The sequence below is a fragment of the Bubalus bubalis genome, chromosome 3, assembly GCF_019923935.1.
Source record: "Bubalus bubalis isolate 160015118507 breed Murrah chromosome 3, NDDB_SH_1, whole genome shotgun sequence".
In the NCBI taxonomy this organism is placed as follows: Eukaryota; Metazoa; Chordata; class Mammalia; order Artiodactyla; family Bovidae; genus Bubalus; species Bubalus bubalis.
The window spans coordinates 153252229-153272725 of record NC_059159.1 but is presented as its reverse complement, the minus strand read 5'-3'; the positions used below and the strand labels follow the sequence as shown (position 1 = coordinate 153272725).

Genomic DNA, 20497 nt, shown 5'->3' with positions numbered 1-20497 from the left:
GATATGATCAGTGAAAATAATGATGATAACTTTTATTCCTATCAAACTTAAACTTTCTGAGCCAGTATCACAAATAGACTTTATTTTCTAAGTAAAATGCATTTAATTTTCTTAAGTAGTTTCCTCTTCTCAGTTTGTCCTTCTGAGACTGTATCAAATATACAGGGAAGAGGTGTGCTATGACAAGACTGCCAAAGGTGGGGAGAGGTGGCAGATGTGACCCCTGACCTCATGTCCGTCCTTAGACTTGCACTGACTCTCATATTCTGAGAGGGGCTTACTTTCTTGCATTTTCAGCTCCTGAAAACCTCTTGATATGGATTTCCTCAACTTGATCAGGCCCAGTATTAACCCCTGAAAGATTCATCCTCATCGCACCTCATCTACCCAACCAGCCCTGCAGTCCATGCTGGCCTTCACTCCAGTGTCTCTCCCCGCCTACCTCATAAGCCCTGTGACAGGCCCATCACCCCTCACCTTAGAACTCATATCACACAGGAAGCCCAGAAGGCTTCCCTGTCCCTGCATACACACAGCCCACCTGCCCACCTGACAGCACTGTGATTACTCTCACCTATCTGAAAAGAACACTTCCCTGACTGTGAGCCTAGCCTGAAGACAGGAAATTAGAATTCATCTTTTGGACTTCTCTGATGATCCAGTGGTTAGGAATCAACCTGCCAAGGCAGGGAACATGGGTTCAATCCCTGGTCCGGGAAGAATCCTTATGCCATGGGACAACTAAGACCCATATGCCACAAATACTGAGCCTGCAACTACCCACATGCTCTAGAGCCTGTAAGCTGCAACCACTGAGCCCTCACACCCTAAAACCTGTGCTACGCAGTGACAGAAGCCACTGCATAAGAAACCAGTGCACCACAACCAGAGAGTAGCCCCCTGTTGCCGCAAATAGAGAAAGTCCATGTGCAGCAACAAAGACAGTGCTGCTTGCTGCTGAGTCGCTTCAGTCGTGTCCAACTCTGTGCGACCCCATAGACGGCAGCCCACCAGGCTCCCCATCCCTGGGATTCTCCAGGCAAGAACACTGGAGTGATTGCTATTTCCTTCTCCAATGCATGAAAGTGAAAAGTGACAGTGAAGTTGCTCAGCCGTGTCCCACTCCTAGCGACCCCATGGACTGCAGCCTACCAGGCTCCTCCGTCCATGGGATTTTCCAGGCAAGAGTACTGGAGTGGGGTGCCATTGAACAAAGACACAGAGCAGCCAAAAATAAAATAATTTCTTTTAAAAAAAGAATTCATCTCTCTCCTAGTATCCAGGTATTAAACATTGTAGAAAGATTCTAAATAGTAACTAAAGAGTATTCTCTTATGATCAGTTACCACAACAGAAAAATATTCCAGGAGTCAGGTAATCCTCAATCTGCAGGGGTTCTTTCCTCCCTTCCAAGAGCAAGAGGTCATGGCCCATATTCATTGAATTCACTCAAAGCATACATGACGGGCACTGGTCTAGGCTGAGCATCTCAGAAATGAAACAGAGTCAGGCAATCGGAATGTTGCCTCTCTACCAGAGAATAGAGAGAAATAGAGGCAATTCCAGCAGACAGAAAGCTGCTGTGATGGAGGAAGCACAAAGCACTGGGGAGCCCAGATGGGGACACGCAGCCAGACAGCAGAGGCCAGGGAAAGCTTCCTGGTGAGCTCCTGCCCAAGCTGAGTTTTGAAAAAGAAACGGGCGCTGTCTAGGAAATGACAGCAAGAACATGTCACGAGAGGAAGCAGCACTGCGGAAAGCCGGAGCTGTGAGAGAGTGCGGCTCATTAGCGGCGCTGCCGAGCAGCTTGGTACAGCTACCCTGCACATATTACACATTCATTTTCCTTTCCTCTCCTGAGAGGCTTTGATTTCCCACAGCTATGAACAAAGCCTTAAATGCAAAGCAGAAATGAACAGGGTCATAGGAAATGAAAAACTTGTAGATGGATACCTTTGGAGATGAAAGCAGAAACATTTTCTAATATTCCTTAAAAGAATATGATTTTGCTTCTAAAGACCAGTCTGCCTCTTGGTGTCAAACAGCAGAATAATTGGCTATTGTTGGTTTATTTTTTTTTTCTATCTAAAAGAACTTCTTTTAATATTCTCTACCAATTACAGAGTATTCAGAAGGTAAATCACACAGGAAATTTCCAGAATTCATAAATGCCATAGAAACAAAGCAGTTCGCCTAAAGAATGCACAGTTTAAGGTATAGAATAACTGGAAAAGAATAGCATTGACTATTTTTTGCTATGGTAGACTATCTGTCTTTGTTCCTACCTTTACGTAAATGAAAATTCTTTAAATGAGTGCATCCTACATTTATTTAGGCCAGGCAGAAATAAATAATATAAATTACAGAGAATGATATTAGCGTGGAGGATGGTCCCAGCACATCACAAAAAAAGGAAAAAATACTGAGGGGATAACAAAGCAGTCCATGTTGAGTATATTTCTAAGGTAGAATTCCTAGGAAGTTGTGCTCATTGGAATCATTTTCCTTGGAACGGATGAAGTTATCTCTAAACTTAGAAATAGAGATGTTTATGTAGCTCACTAAAACTGCAAAGGTTATCTATCTACTCACTACAGTTGAGAGAAAATATTTAGAAAAAAGGTGAACAAATGCATGCAAAAATATGCTAAGTATTATTTTAATTACTCAAGGCAATTCCACCTACTAGAATAGCACATAAAAAGATTTAATTTGAAATCGATCTTTCCCTGCCTGCTAAAACAAAATATCAATCATTTAAAAAATAATATTTATCCAACAAGAATGTATCAGCATTTCTACGTTTTGGAGAAGAAAAAGCTCCACCCTCTCCCCTCAGCACAGTAGTCAACCTCTTTCTTCAAACGAGTAGCTCTAAGTACTACTCATCTTCTTCTTAGGATGTAATTGGCTGAGAGCTGCTTCAGGGAAATCCATGAGACATCTCTTCTAACAGAAATAGTTTGGGATATTGGGGGTAGAGACGGCATGGAAAGCACACTGAACGAGTTTTTATGGAGTTAGAGTCTCTTACTAATGCGATTATTTCAACACCATTACTTCAAAGGTCCCAGTGTACCATGTGCTCAGTGTTTCTTAAGGATTGGGGAGCTCGTGTCAAGAGATTGGTTTACAAGAAGGACTTTGAAGTATCCCTCATAAAGCTTTATCCTCAAAATAGAGTTACAATGGCACAAGGGTTGGAGCCAGGAATGGCAGGTTAATAAAACAGATTGGATGTAGAGGGGAGAGGATTCTAAGGTCAGAACGGCGCTTGTTCCTAAGACTGTTTTCTGACCCAGCCTTGATAGTCAAAACATTAGTTTTGGGGAAAGAGCCAACATTGAAGAGCTGCTATCACTATACTCTCTGAAACACTGAAAACAAAAGCTAGTGTCTGAAAGACTGTGGCTTCCCAGGTGGCTCAGAGATAAAGAATCCACCTGCCAACGCAGGAGATGCCAGGTGGATCCTTGGGTTGAGGAGATCCCCCAGAGAAGGAAATGGCAACCCACTCCAGTATTCTTGCCTGGGAAATCCCATGGACAGAGAAGCCTGACAGGCTACAGTCCATGGGGTCATAAAAGAGCTGGACATGACTTAGCTACTAAACAACAAGAGTATCCTAGCAATTTTGTTTGCTCGACAGGAAGCTTACACACGCCTCACCTATATTAATAGAGTCAGTGTGGCATCAGAACCCAGTGTCCTCACGAGCACCAGGCACACTTTGGATATCTGTAGACTGAAAAGGAGACACGGATTCAGCAGACAACACATGATATGGTTACATGTTCAGTGATACCTACTCTGCTAAGAGCTAAACTAAGAACTTAAAGAGAAGAGAGACTTGGAATAGGGCTGAAGTTGCTGTCATTATAGAAAGATGGAGAGAAGTGCTATTTTTATGGTGAGATGACTATACATAGTTGCCCTCCCAAGTTGATGTGAGCTGAGAAATAAGAATCTCATGGCAAGCTTCCTTCTGGGGCATTCAATCATGTTTCAGAGATGAAAGTTTACCTGCTACGTGATTCATTCACATTTCATTAGCTCTTTGCCTTCTCATGAACTGATCCCCAGAAAACAGGAAAAAAATTGAGGACTGAGATTCCAGTTCCTTCTCCATGAAAAAGACATAAGGTCCAGGCATATTCATTTTACTGGGACTTTAGAAATAATAGTATGCTCAAGGGAAGTGATTTCTCTCGGAACTGTGTGATGGCTCATGAAACCAGAAGATCAGGTTCCTCTTTCTGCTGTGTTGAGCTCTGCCCATCAGGAAGTTGGCTGGGCAGTGCTTTACATGGACTTTACATGTAGAAGACACGCTCTAGAGCAGTGGTACATAACTGTTTTGGCACCAGGGACCTATTCTGTGGAAGACAATTTTTCCATGAATCAGAGGTTGGGGGGGTTGTTTCTGGATGATTAAGTGCATTACATTTATTATGCACTTTATTTCTAATTGATTGCTGCTGTTCATATGACAGGAACCAGTTCAGGGCCCAGAGGTTGGGGATCCCCACTCTATAGGAAGAAAGAGATAGTTGCTGATTCCACATTGAGACTTGTTTCGACCTTGGTGCCTAGAGCTGGGTTTCTCCTACTTGTATTGACCTCAATTTTCTCACCTTTAGTCCTTCATGGCTTTTTTTTTTTTTCCTTAAGGATATAACAGAATCTGAAGTGATATAACAAAATTCATTGTGTCATTCCTTACTGAGATGTGTGGGACATTTTTGCCTTGTAACTGGAGAAATGGAGGAATTTCTCCAGGAAAAAGCACTGAGAGGAGAGTGACAAGGGAAGGAGGACATCACCATCTAGCTCTCAGGCCTAGGTTTAAAATCCATTATTAGAGAGATGAAGAACCAACAGTCACAGACCTGTCTTCATGAGGTTCTAGTCAAGAGGGATGGCTGGAATTTTACTCACCCACTCAAATGAGACTTTTGGAGATAGGATAACTGGTCTCAGGGCACCGATGACAGAGTGGGGGCCACAGCCATGGAGCAAACAGAGCTGCCTTCCTCAATTTGTATGGAATTCATAACACATCTGATCCCCTGAGGACTGGGTATCTTAGGAGCAACTGGAGTTGGTGCCCTTAGCAAGGACATTGAGGTTCTCAGGGCAGCAATATCTCGGGTTCTCTGAGCCAGATGATTCATGGGTGACAGCTGCAGGGAAGTGAGATCCAGAGCAGGGGAGGACAGCCAGCCTATCTGCTGGGCAGAGGTGACTGCAGGTGACCCACTGCAGGCACAGAGAAGCCCACATTCCCAAGCTTTCAAAATAACTCCCATTGGAAAGAAGACTGCGAGCAAGAACCTGGATTTGTTCACTCTTCAGTGTCCCCTATCAAGTGCTCAGTAGGTGCTCAGTAAATACTTGTTGTGGAATACATTCCGGATGCTTTTAGGGAGGCTGAGTTCCAAAAATTAGTTCAGTGAGTACTTGACTAGCATCCTTTGATTACTAAAATATTTGTAACATAACTTTGCAGACACAGAGAAGTGGGTTGTATTTATTTTGTGGTCAGATCACATTGATCACTGTCACTCTTGGAAAGAGGCTTTTCTCTTTGGGACAGGGATAGAAGAGAGAGAATTAGGGTGAAGGGTGGGCATGACTTCTGCAGGGGCAAATCCAGTGGGTTGGGGTAGGGATCCTACATTTACATGTGATAGGATGGTGGTGTTCTCCCCTGACTCTTGGCATCCCACTGATCAGACAGAATGGCTGTAAGCTGCCACAGGACCTTCCCAAATTAAACTCTCCTTTGTGTGATTCTCAAATACCAAGACATGGTGACTGCAGCAATGCCCAAAGTTTCCTTTGAATCAGAAATTTCTCATGCCGGTCTGTACCAACGCTCTCATAATCCCACATCAGGCAGTCTCTTAGCATACGGTGCCTATTTAAAATGTAAATATATTACCTAGGAGGGTGTAACATATTAATCCACTACCAGCCATTAACACTAAAACATGAATTAGTGTGTCAGTGACTGAGGAGGCCTTGCCTCAGGGAACGGTATATAGGGCAGATTTGTTAATTTTTCCTTGTCTTAGATTATGATTTATTGTACAAACAAAAATTGCAACAGCAATAAAGAAATCTAAAACAAGGACTAAATTCCCCCTTGTGGTCCTACTGCAGTTACATGTTAATTGCTTTATCTGGGTTCCCTTTCAACTTCTATTCAAATTCATAAGGCGCCTCAACTAAAATGTTTTCCATTTTTTCTGAATAATAATAGCTAACATTTATTAAGTGCTTACTGTGTGCCAGGCACTGTCCCAGAAACACTTACACAAATTAAATCCTGTCATTTTAACAAAAGCTCATGAAGTAGGGCTTCCCAGGTGGCTTAGGGTCAAAAATCGGCCTGCCAATGCAAGAGACGCAAGAGATGTGGGTTCAATCCCTGGGTCAGGAATATCCCCTGGAGTGGGAAATAGCAACCCATTCCAGTATTCTTGCCTGGAAAATTCCATGACAGAGGACACCTGGCAGGCTACAATCCATGGGGTTGCAAAGAGTCAGACATGACTGAGCACTCATGCACGCATGAAGTAGGTACAGTTTAATTCTCATTTTACACATGGGGATTGAGATCCAAAAAAGTTAAGGAACTTGTCCAAGTCAGTAAATAATTTACTCAAAGCCAAGCATCTGGCTCCAACATCCATGCTTTCAACTCCTGAGCCAAACATCCCATTTACCAGAAAGGAAACTGAGGCATCATGAGCTAATTAACTTGTCTGCAGTTGCATACATGACATGTGGCAGAACCAGATGCTTGGGTACAGATGATAGGCACTATCCTGGTTGGTACTCACAGCCTCTGTTTAGGGTAATGTCATTATGCCCAGTTTACAATGTTAAGGTTAAGAAGACTAGTTAATTTGCCCAAGTGCAGGTCATAAATGACAAATCCAGGTTATAAATCCAGATTTTCTGTTTCCAAGTTCAGTTCTTGTTTATGTTATTTTTTAACTGCCTCTATTGACATTCAAATTTTTCAAAACAGTTTAAACAAAACACATGAATTGTCTATTTCCTATCTTATTCATTTCACATAATTCAAGAACACTTTCCCTAGTTACTAGATAGTTTCCATATCATCACTGTATTGGCAGCCCAATAGGACCCTGCAGTGATAAATCATAATACATTTAAACACCCTGTTGAAATTTTTTCTTTTATATTTTTTCTACTATTATAAATAATGTGACAAGAAATACATCTGTGCGGTATCATATTTCTTTTAAATAAAGTGTTTCTTCTGGAGTAGTAAAGTACAGCTTCTCTCATTTTGCTTGATTTTCCAACAACTGATTCAACCTTACACAGAAAACAGAGCATCATCACCTCCTTGCAGACAGCAATAGCAACAGACACTTTCCCAAGAGCCCCATGTGTGAACAGCCTGGAGTGATCTGAATTTTTCTACTCTGTGTCTGCCTCAGAAGCGTTCAGCCAATTGAGTTAAATCACCCACTTGCTGGCTGAGCATCCATTAGCCAGAACATGGCCTTCTGTCTTTTGGTGGCAGCTTTCTTATGGCTGCTACATGCAGGACACAAACCTGAATCTCAAGAATGGTGTTAGGGTTGGGTTGTGAAGTAATGCTACCTATCTGGGAGCTGGAGCATGCTTTCTGGAATTGCCTAAACCCCTAAGCATCTGTCCCAACTGTGCCTGTCCGGTTGGGCTGAAGAGCACAGATGCCCAGGAATTAGTTGGTCATCTCAATATTGTCATCAAGACAAAGTAAATTCTTATTATTTTTGCCTCATCTATCCTCTAGAATATAAATTTCTTGAGAACAGAAATTATGTCTTTGCTGGGTCTCAGTGTGGATCCTAAACCCAGCTGATGTTCAAATATTAATGATGTTTTCATATACTGGGCAGGAGCTAGCCTTATGCTTTATAGTTAGTTAAGTCAAACAACCACTTTCACTAAACTGAAAGATTGATGATTATGGGGAGAGTTTGTGTACTTTGGATTCCATTACAGAAGTAATCTATTTATGCTAATTATCATGCTTTATTCCACAACATTTTCAGTGAGTGAAATATTGACTTTTTTAAATAAAAGTCACCTTGAAAAAGTGATGAATAACATATTCAGCATAGAGTTGATAAAAAAGAATTATTTTAAATTAATCTAATCTTACTACATAAATAGATTTGAGGAAATAGGTATTTTGCAAAAGTTTACTATTTTAAATTCTTCTCAGGGTTATATTTCCAGAAACATTCTGACTTAGAAAGAAAATAAAGTCATCATGATGTCTTCTTTCAAAATAAATTACTGAGTTAAAAAAATTGGAGTTAAAAGTATTGATGCCAGGATAGAGGTAAATATTCACGTATCTCAGCCACAGTAACAGCTTTCCATTACTAGATGCAAAATATGAGCTTTGCTCTTGAGGAAAACCTATGTTTTAGGGCTATTGATGTCACTGCCACTTTGAACATTTTCTATATTTAATTATGAGCTTTAAATTTGTTTATCTTACAGTGTATTCTGTATAGCTGCTGAATATGAATTGCAACCAGCTGGGAAGTAAGAAATACAAATATATTGTGGCAACCTCCAAATTTAAAAATACACCAATGTTTATAGTCAATAACAAAAGTAAATTGCAAGCTATTATATATTATTGTTAGATAATTTTCCAAGTTCTATAATTTTCCAAATCTATAGAGCAAAATTAATGAGTATTTGTGTTTTGATCTAAATTTCAATTTCTGTTTTATAGAAAATAGAAAGAGATGGGCCAATTATAGGAATAATTAAATCATTTCTGAGGCTTGTTTCTGAGATAAAATTTTCTGGAAGGTTTCTGTTCCTTTCCAGCTCTGCAGTAAGTTGGTTTCCTACTGATAAATCCATAGAGCATCAGTTCAGTTCAGTTCCATTGCTCAGTCATGTCCGACTCTTGGTGACCCCATGAATCGCAGCACACCAGTCCTCCCTGTCCATCACCAACTCCCCGGAGTTTACTCAAACTCATGTCCATCTAGTCGGTGATACCATCCAGCCATCTCATCCTCTGTCATCAGCATCAGGGTCTTTTCCAATGAGTCAACTCTTCGCATGAGGTGGCCAAAGTACTGGAGTTTCAGCTTTAGTATCAGTCCTTCCAATGAACACCCAGGACTGATCTCCTTTAGAATGGACTGGTTGGATCTCCTTGCAGTCCAAGGGACTCTCAGGAGTCTTCTCTAACACCACAGTTCAAAGGTATCAATTCTTCAGCGCTCACCTTTCTTCATAGTCCAACTCTCACATCCATACATGACCACTGGAAAAATCATAGCCTTGACTAGACAGACCTTTGTCACCAAAGTAATGTCTCTGCTTTTTAATATGCTATCTAGGTTGGTCATAACTTCCCTTCCAAGAAGTAAGCATCTTTTAATTTCATGGCTGCAATCACCATCTTCAGTGATTTTGGAGCCCAAAAAAATAAAATCTGACACTGTTTCCACTGTTTTCCCATCTATTTCCCATGAACTGATGGGACCAGATGCCATGATCTTAGTTTTCTGAATGTTGAGCTTTAATCCAACTTTTTCACTCTCCTCTTTCACTTTCATCAAGAGGCTCTTCATTTCCTCTTCACTTTCTGCCATAAGGGGTGTCATCTGCATATCTGAGGTTATTGATATTTCTCCTGACAATCTTGATTACAGCTTATGCTTCTTTCAGCCTAGAGCATCAGAGTAGTTGGTTAATGAACAGACTCAATGATTTTCACACTGTTGAGAGAAAGTGTAGAGTCCCATGTAGGTACATCAGTCCCTACTGCAACAGTGGAGGGAGCCTAAGGATTCGCCAGTCCTGGCTGCCCCACTACTTTCCACCAGAGCAGCACCATCTTTTTCCATTTTATCTATTGCTTTTCCACTTAAAATTTCTTGGGGAATCGTGGGATGAGGGGATCAACTGCTAAAGCTATCTCATTTAATGGAGATTATTTTGTAGAGACACTTACTCCTTGGAACGAAAGTTATGACCAACCTAGATAGCATATTCAAAAGCAGAGACATTACTTTGCCACAAAGGTTTGTCTAGTCAAGGCTATGGTTTTCCCTGTGGTCATGTATGGATGTGAGAGTTGGACTATGAAGAAGGCTGAGTGCCAAAGAATTGATGCTTTTGAACTGTGGTGTTGGAGAAGACTCTTGAGAGTCCCTTGGACTGCAAGGAGATCCAACCAGTCCATTCTGAAGGAGATCAGCCCCGGGATTTCTTTGGAAGGAATGATGCTAAAGCTGAAACTCCAGTACTTTGGCCACCTCATGAGAAGAGTTGACTCACTGGAAAAGACTGATGCTGGGAGGAATTGGGGGCAAGAGGAGAAGGGGACGACAGAGGATGAGATGGCTGGATGGCATCACTGACTCGATGGACGTGAGTCTGAGTGAACTCCAGGAGTTGGTGATGGACAGGGAGGCCTGGTGTGCTGCAATTCATGGGGTCGCAAAGAGTCGGACACGACTGCACAACTGATCTGATCTGATCTGATTTTGTAGAGTATATCTAGTCAGTCATTTTTCTCTTTTTTAACTTTTTTTGTCATTCTATATAAAACATAATTTTAGTGCAGATTTAACAGATGACTTAAGTTAACCCACAAAGTGAAAGAGGGGTTAATAGAGACCAAAAGGAATACATTTGTATCCTGAAGTGATCTAATATACTGAGGAACAGAGACAAAACTGAAAAGGACTAGCAAAGTAAATCAAGAGGTAGGGAAAGAAAAAAGAACATAAGAGGTAAGGGAGCTAAAAGTCCAAAGGAGAAATTGTAGAAAATACGCTTTAACTTTAGGCTTTGGTTCAGACATTTAAAGTGGGAGATGTTATTTTTTCAACATTGATTTTGGCTCATCACAGCTAAGATTTTTCATAGATCTTCTTCAACTGGGATTATAAACTAAAAAAAGAAAAGGCTGGACCAGGAAACATAACTGAGAGGAGTGCAAAATGTAATAAGCTGTGAGGCTTCCCAAAAACCAAGGTTTTTCTCTGACTGGTAGAAACTCTGATTTACTTCTTTATCACTTTATTCCTTCAACAAATACTTAAGTTTGCCTTGTTCCAGGCTATTCTAAGTCCAGTAAAATATGATGGATGACTTTACAATCTTCATTAGAAAGGGGAAAATTCATAGAGAACAGACTTGTAGATACAGCAAGAGAAGGAGTGAGTGAGACAAATTGAGAGAGTATTAAGAGTATATAAACATATACATGACCATATGTAAAAGAGGTAGCTAGTGGGAAGTTGCTATATAACACAAGGAGCTCAACCCCATGCTCTGTGACAACCTAGAGGGGTGGGGATTGAGAGGGAGGTTCGAGAGGGAGGGGATATATGTATACTGGCTGATTCAAAATGTTATACGGCAGAAACCAACACAACATTGTAAAAGCGATTGTCCTCCAATTTAAAAAGAAGGAAGGGGAATTACCTAGTTGGAAACTTTTCAACCCCCCTCCTATCCCACCTTCTTCTGGGTTCCTGTAGCACTTCCTAGTATATTTAGTAGTATTTATCGCATACTTTCAAAAATTTACTTATTTTTGCATGTGTTAGTCCCTGTAATGCAAATACCCTAAGCTATAACCATGCCAAGTTTGAGTCCTGACATGTTGCCTTCTACACAGCAGATGCTCAACATGTGTTTAGAAAATTAAATTTTTTAAAGCTATAAAGGTAGATATCATTTAAATTAGAGCAGACAGTAGGTGAACTTTCTTCTACTTGCTATTACATTGGGACCTGCTTAAACAGTGCCTTTCGTCAAGGAGCTATCAGATGTTTCATTTGTTTCTACCAGTGACCTTAAATGTGAGGAAAGAGGGATATTAACCCTAAATACAGAGTGGTTGAGTAGCTGAAATCATAGTAAATATTTATTTTATAATAGACAAATTGAGATCACGAATGCAGTTCTCACATAACATACTTTAGTACCTTTTAAATATGTTTCCACTGTCTAATTATTAGTCAATGCGCTGGGCCAACCTCTCTCTTTCTTTTGGTAATGCTGGCTGGTTATACAGGGAGAGAAACCTTCATATTACTCTTCACACATTAGACAGTGCTTCTCAAATATCTATTCAATCAGATCCGTATGTTGGTAAAGGTCACTTGAGAGTTATTTAATGCTATGTTCAAACATGAGATGCTTATACTGCATATAGATGTTCCAGATGAAAAATCAGAACATCACCTAAGTGTCTGTTTATTAAGTACACATTTTAGAATATCTTAAATATTTTCCATGTGCTCCAATACTTTGGCCACCTGACACAAAGAGCCAACACATCATAAAAGACCCTGTTACTGGGAAAGATTGAAGGCAAAAGGAGAAAGGGATGGCACAGGATAAAATGGTTAGCTAGCGTCACCAACTCAATGGATATGAATCTGAGCAAACTCCAGGAGACAGTGAAGGACAGGGAAGCCTGGTGTGCTGCAGTCCATGGGGTCACAAAGAATCAGACACGACTTAGCAACTGAACAACTACAATGTGCTAGGAATAGAGAAAAGCTTGAAGTTTACAATATACTGGGGAGAAAAAAAATAATAAGCAAACCCCACTAATACATAAAAATTCCTAAATACAAAATGCAATAAAAAATTACTGTAGTACTATGACAGAATATGACTATCATAGAATATGATAGATATGACTTCCCTGGTGGCTCAGATGGTAAAGGGTCTGCCTACAATGTCTACAATGCGGGAGATCCAGGTTCAATCCCTGGGTCAGGAAGATATCCTGGAGAAAGAAATGGCAACCCACTTCAATATTCTTGCCTGGAAAATCCCATGGATGGTGGAACCTGGTAAGCTACAGTCCATTGGGTCGCAAAGAGTCGAACACGACAGCAATTTCACTTCACTATGATAGAAAATAGGTGGGGAATAAATCTATTTAGAAAGAAAAATTAAGCCTCATATCACCCTTGGAGGATGACAATTAAGCTGAGATGGAACCAGCCATATGAAATTCCAGAGAAAGAGCATTCCATGAAGGAAGGTAAGAATGAACAAATATTCTAAATTAGGCAAAATCCTGGGTGAGAAAGTAAAATAAAGTATGACCAGAGTATACTGAAAGATATGAGTTCAAACTCTAGAAATAAGCAGCCCTGCTTATTTCTTTTCCAATACATAAAGTTTGGATTTGATTCAAAAATAGAATGAAAATCCATAGAAATATTTTAAAGAGGGCAAGTGGCAAAATCTTCTTTAAAAAAATCATTCTGGATGCTATACTATAAGGAGAATCAATTGTGAAGAGAGGATAGGTAAAAGGCACAGGAAAACTCAAAAGACTATTGAAGTAGTTCCAGTTACTACAGATTTATACAGCTTAAATTGAAGTGCTGATAATGGATGTGTAAAGTGGTGAGATATGAGGTATAATTTATGAGTAAAATGTGAAGGACTTATTAATATAGATTGGAAGCAGAGGGACTGGGATAGGAAAGAATAAAGGTTTTTTCTCCATTTTCTGGATTAAGCAGCTGAGTAGAAATGTTGTACAAGAGTAACATGCCATGAGGAAGACTATGGATGGAACAGGAGTCACAAGACTGATGAGTTGTATTTAAAACATCCAAACAAAGATGTCAAATATGCAGTTAGCTGTATAAGATTGGAGGTCTAAGCTTGGACCCAGAAATATAAATTGTCACCAGCAATTTATGTCACCAGCATATAGATAGTATTTAAATCTGTGGCAATCTATGAGCTCTACTACTGAGTAAAGGCTTTAGGGAGAACAAAGACAGGCCTATCACCAAGACCTGAAGAACTCAAAATGCTTAGAGATGAGTTCATAGGAGAGAATCAACAACAGAGGCCGAGAAGAACACAGGGAGAGGAATAAAACTAGAAACAATAGATGCTACCAAACAAGAGAATGTTTCACATAGACTCTCAACATCAAATATGCTAAAAGGATAAGCTAAAGAAGGACAGAACACATACTGGAAACATAAATGTGTCAGAAATCCTAGCAGGAGTGGTTCTGGGGAAATGAGGAGGGGCAGAAGCCAGATTTGAGTAGAGCTGAAAAATGAAGAGCATCTGACAGTGCTTAGAGAACTCTCTGGAGAAGGTTGGCTGTGTAAGAGCCATTCATTCATTTGCTTTTATAATTCATGTTCCTAATTCAATTCGCTAAGCAAAGTGTCTAATTTCAGCAATGAAATTTTCTGATGATCCCTTCAAGACACATGAATTGCAAAATGTACTTGCGAGTAACAGAATGACTTAATCTGATACACAAAATTGTTGACTGTTAGCCAAATAATTATAAAGAAATGTCTGTCCAAAAAACATGATGATTTTGGTATTAAAACAGTTGATCTTAAATCATTTTTCTGACAGTAATTAAAAGATAGAACTGGTTTTCTACTGAGAACATTATTAGCATATGTTAATAAAACCTTAAAATGAGAAGATAAGAGGATATGAACTCTTTTATCTCAGTAATAGTAAATATATATATAATTCAGCTAGAAGTTGTTTGGGGTCACTGAGGTACACAGCAAGTACTAAGCTTAAATCTTTGTTCTCAAGATACTTAAACTTGACATAAGCAGTTTTAAATTATAAGGCAGAATCAGCATGAATGATAGAATTCATAAGAGCTGTGAGAATTTGAAGAAAGACGAAGGTATATCTCTTACATTTTAATTAAACTTACAGATTGAACAACTAACTTTTATGGACCTGAGTTTTTATGTAAGTGCATGACAAAATTGTAGAATATGCATAAAATAGATGCTTTATTGAACCAGGGATATATTGTGAGTATTATAAGAAACCTCACTCTCTTACAGAAAGATATGATTTTCCTGCCAACTGTGCCTTTCAGAAGCTTGTTGATAAAGTATTTTCCAACATTTTCTCTTTATCCAAATATAAATTCTGTGGGGACTGCCATCCATTATCATCTATTACAAAAGGAACAAAATTAAGTCACAAATGCTAGTAGTTGAGTTACAAGTGACAGAAGACATAATTCAAAATGGCCAGTGGTAGGGGTAGTCCCCCCTGAATCACATGATAAAAATGAGAGATGGAGCCTTTGCCAAGGGTACTTCTAGAAAAGTTAAAAATAAATATTATTCATAAACAGGAAATCTCCATTGTAGCAATACAGGGCCAATGCCACATTAAAAACAAACACCTTTCTAAAAACTTTCATGACTCACAGAGATAAAAATCAGAGTATGAAAATTATCATTTAACCAGAGTAAGCTACTGCTCTAAGATGCTCTATTTAGGTCCATTCCTTTGAGAATGTCAATTTCTAATTCTCCTTTTTAAAAAGTATTTTAGACATATCTATTACCTACTGTTCTAATTAGCTTTTCATATGCCTCCCTATAGACTGTTTCTGATCTACAAATTAGCATGATACATAAAAGATTTACCTACATATTTTTAAATAATCAACATAAATATGAAGTTCTATCAGGGAACTAAAATTATATATAAATTCTTCTGACTTATTGTTCTTATATAAGAAGTGGGTTATCTACTAATTAGTATCTTTCAAGATCTTCCTACTTATAGGGAGAATTCCTTAATCTATGTTATCAGGTAGAATACAACACAAATGATATTTTCATCTTTATCTAGGAAGCCCTGCAGTAGCTAATCCGAGGAAATGAAAATCTGTCATACTTCTACAATACCAAGTTTATAATCTTTAAAAGAAAGTGCTTCTGTGCGAATGCATATAGTGTCTTCTCAACCTGAAAAATATCTTCCTATGACTGCCTTTGCACTAAATAAACAGAGCTACTTTCTAATTTCAACACTGACCATCTTTAGGCTTTAATCCTAGAGATGACACTCAATTTCTCAAATCAAACACATTTGAGTAACTAACTGTAGTTTCATAATTAAGTGTCCAAAATATGCCAAAATAATATTTGTAAAGGAGTGTTTTGTCAAAATGCATAATCTTTGCTTTTATAATACTCCATAAAATTCTATTTTAATTAAAATGCTCTGTGAGCTCCAACACAGTTTCCTTCACTTTTAAGATCTGTGAGTTCTAAGCAGTTGAACAAGGCTTTCCTATTCTGAGGTATCTGGAATTTCAGAGATCTGCTTGGAACAGTCAAACCAGAGGATATATTTACCCAGCAGGGCTAGAATGCCTGTGGGTGACAGTGTACTATCCACCCCAGTTAGGGTTATAAAGAGACAACAGGAGCTGGAGATGGTCTTCTGGGGCAGGAGATGGCGAAACCTGCTTGTCAAAAATTCTGAGAAAATACTTGATTTTTTGAGTCAGGAATTGATTTTTTTTCAGGGTCAGGACAGAGGATGGGCTCTACAAAAATGCCAAGAAAAGGCAGAAATCTTTGGTTAGAAGATGGTAAAAAAAAACAGATGGACTATGAAGCAAATGCAATTTAAGAACCTCTTTTCAATGCTTCTATTCTCTTTTTCTCTTTCTTTTTGCACAAACTCCCTCTAAAGTTTGAACAAGACCACAGCATTGTATTCACATGGTCCTCTATTTTTGTACCATTTTCAAAGTTAGACATTTTGAGAGTAGTCACTTAAGACCCTGTTTCCCCACTCTGACTCCCCATCTACTTTGCCTCCCATCTGGTGCTACTGGAGTAGCTGTGGCCACTTTGGAGATCTAGCTAAAGAGATATTGAGCAGCTGTGTTAACTTATTGAGACACAAACATGTTAACATAAACAGGCAGGAAGGCCAGGAGTCTCCAAACAGAGGAAATAGCCTACAAGTGTCAGATATTTTTCTCTCTCTTAAGCGGCAGGAGGAAACAACTTAGCGATATTTTTTCCTTCTCTATACACATTTACTCTTGCCTGGAAAATCCCATGGACAGAGAAGCCTGGGGGTTGCAGTCCATGGGGTCGCTAAGAGTCGGGCACGACTGAGCGATTTCACTTTCACTTTTCACTTTCATGCATTGGAGACGGAAATGGCAACCCACTCCAGTATTCTTGCCTGGAGAATCCCAGGGACAGAGGAGCCTAGTGGGCTGCTGTCTATGGGGTCGCACAGAGTCAGACACGACTGAAGCAACTTAGCAGCAGCAGCAGCATACAAATTTAAAAGGAGTATCTTTTAAAATACTGTGTTGCCATAATGGCACCTGGTTTCACCTGAAGTTAACTATTCTCAAACCTAGAGATAACCAATGCATTTCTCTTATGGAAATGTTTATCTTAAGCTATGCTAATGTACTATGCATTTACCCCAAACTCTGTCTTCAAGTCAGTTCCGCCTCTTGGCTCAGAACCTACTTGACAAACCAGTATGTTATATTCAGATATTGTTCCCCTAATCTATCTAAATGAAACTATTTGTATGGTGATCTGTCCTTCTTCAAGATTCAAGTTAATCTTTTTATGGCCCAGGATGAACCATTTGGTGCCAAGATTATCCCAAAATGCATCTTATGGGTGAGGAGCCTGGTGCCATTCTGAGTTTTAAGACATCCCTTTCTTTCATTAACAGACTGCTAGTGACTATATAACATCCAACTGAAGACTAGCAGAGGAATACTCTTTCTGCCCCCTTCTGAAGCCTACGTCAGAAGCTTTCTCTATCTCCTTTATACTTTAATAAAACTTTATTACACAAAAGCTCTGAGCGATCAAGCCTCATCTCTGGCCCTGGATTGAATTCTTCTCCTCCGGGGGCCAAGAATCCCGGCATCTTTGTGTGATTCAAACACAACCTTTCATCTTGGGGGCTCATCTGAATCCTTCAGGACAAGGTAAGGATGCTTGGAGCTCTAGTTCTTTGTTCTCTTAGCGAACATGTTTTCTGCTTTGCTTTACTAACTCTACGGTGTGCTTGTGTGAATGAATGACATGCCCTGCACAAAGCAAGTGAGGACCCCTGCTCTGCGGTTCCATGGTGATCTCATATGGCTTATGGCAGAAATCTGTCGGGGGTTTATACTGACCTGTAAATGCCAAGAGGCACCCAATGTCTCCTTTGGGAACCGACCAGATATGGGCAAAGCGTGTGGACCGAACTCTCCTTTCTCGGTCAAACTTTTCGGTCTCTTTGACCATTTCATAACTCCTTGGGAATTAGAAGTACTAACCTAATCTATCGGATCATAGACTTTCAAGGGACTTGTGATCTATACTGTTACTATGTACTGTGGCTTAGGTCCCAAACTTGGATTGGTAGTCAAGAAAGCACCTAGCCTCACTAGGAATCGAAAGTTCGGAAGCTAGATGGAGCTCTAGCTCCAAGAACATCTCTGAGGTTAAAGGTTACTCAGATTGGGACCCCAATGGGTTTTTTTTCCTTTGGTAATACTGGCTCTTAGTGGACCAGAGGAGGCTCTTATACTGCTATGGTGATGCTTGGAAAGAACATCTCAGTTTTATATTCGTATCAGTCTTATTGTGGTCAGGAATATACTCAGGGTCATGCACAGGCACTCAGGTGAGGAATGTTTCCCCCAGCGGTCTTAGCTTGGGAGTCATTCCGGAAGGTTACTCTGATTGCACCCCAGGTGGCTTCAGAGGCAAGCAAGGTTAATGGTGAAGAGCTGGACTGCAGGTAGGGATGCTATCAGGTCTACCCCTGGTACATCGCACCCCGTCTCGGTGGTAGAATCAGGAGGGACGAGTACGGCACCTACGTCGGTAAGGGACAGACTAAGTCTGACCACGAAGGAAAAGCTTTTGGTGTAACGTCTGTCTACACCCCCATCTAGAGCAGGGAGGGACGCCTCTGGTAGAAAGATGGCACTGGTCGCTTTTTTTCTCTCTTACAGATGAGAGCTAACAATTCCAGCCTCACTCCTTTGAACTGTATCGTGAAAAACTGGGAAAGATTTGATCCCCAGGGCTTAAAGAAGACACACCTAGTCTTCCTATGTGATACTGCATGACCACGGTATCCATTGGAGGATGGGAAACTGTGGCCAGTTGGAGGGTCTCTTAAGTATAATACTGTTTTACAATTAGACCGGTTCTGCAAGGAACAAGGGAAAAGTGATCTTAAAAGATAGATTTCTCACTAAGTCGGCTCCAGATATCGGCTGTAAGCTATTAAAACGGGCGTATGGACCAAATCAGTCTTTAGATACTCTGTTACAACTGGCTCAGACAGTCTATTATGGTAAGGAATATGAGGAAAAGAAAGGCAGAAAAAGACAAAGGAAAAGGCGGAAGCCTTCGCAATGGCTATGAAAAACTTTCTTAAACAGCCTGAGAAAGATGCCCAGAGGGACCTAGGTAAAAAGGAATGGGCTTGCTATTACTGTGGAAAGGAGGGGCACCTCAAGCAGGATTGCCCTCAGGCATCTAAGCCGCCCCCGGCTCCATGTCCGGTCTGCAAAGGACCACACTGGAAGAGAGACTGCCCCCAGAGGCATAAGTCTCCGGGGTCGGACTCTCAAGACAATCAGGACTGAAGGTGCCCGGGGGTCCCCACACAAGCTCCCGTCCTAATTACACCTGAGGAACCCCGGGTATTAATAATTGTGGGGGCAATTTCCTTTTAGATACCGGGGCAACTTATTCTGTGCTTACTGAAGCCCCTGGCCCACTTTCTTCCTGATCTGCTTCCGTAATGGGACTGTCTGGATGAGCCAAAAGGTATTATTTCAGTTATTCTTTATCTTGCAACTGGGATTCTGTGCTATTTTCACAGGAGTTTCTGATCGTGCCAGAATCTCCCTCACCCCTCTTGGGAAGTGATATACTGAGCAAGGTTCATGCCTCTGTTTTCATGAGTATGGAGCCCTCCCTTTCTCTCCCTTTAGTTAAACCAAATGTAAATCCTAGAGTACGGGGCTGATGGAAAATCTGTGGGTCAAGCACAAAATGCTATTCCTATAGTTGTCAAGCTCAAAGACCCACACAATTATTTCCACATAATAAGCAGTATCCACTGAAAGCTGAGGTTAAGGAAGGGTTAAAACACATCATCGAAAATTTAAAGGAGCAGGGACTATTAATTCCCTGTAACAGTCCTTGCAACACTCCTATTTTGGGTATAAAGAAATCAAATGGTAAATGGAGACTAGTTTAAGATTTACATATAATAAATGAGGCTGTAGTTCCTTTACACCCCTTGGTGCCTAATCCTTATACTCTATTGTCTGAATTCCTGAAGGAGCCAAATATTTCTCAGTAATTGATTTGAAAGATGCCTTCTATTCAGTGCCTTTGGCGGAGGAAAGTCAATTTCTTTGAAGACCCTACACAGCCAGTTTCTCAGTTAACCTGGACAGTTTTGCCCCAGGGATTTCGTGGCAGTCCACACTTATTTGGACAAAGTTTGTCACGGGATCTACAAAACTTTAATAGCTCTGAAGCGGTGGTGTTACAATATGTAGATGATATTTTGCTCTGTGCTGAAACAGAGGAAACTTGTTCGCGAGCCTCAGAAGATTTCTTAAACTTTCTGGCAGGCTGCG

General features: G+C 40.3%; 1 protein-coding gene across 1 annotated transcript in view; it reads left to right on the top strand.

Moving 5' to 3' along the window:
• The first annotated feature begins 1729 nt into the window (after positions 1-1729).
• LOC102400687 (histone H2B type 1-N-like) overlaps positions 1730-20497 on the top strand; it is a 101677-nt gene continuing 82909 nt past the window's right edge. Inside the window, exon 1 of the mRNA XM_025279158.2 lies at positions 1730-1810. Within this exon, the coding sequence (XP_025134943.1) occupies positions 1730-1810 (81 nt within the window). The remainder of the gene's footprint in view (positions 1811-20497) is intronic.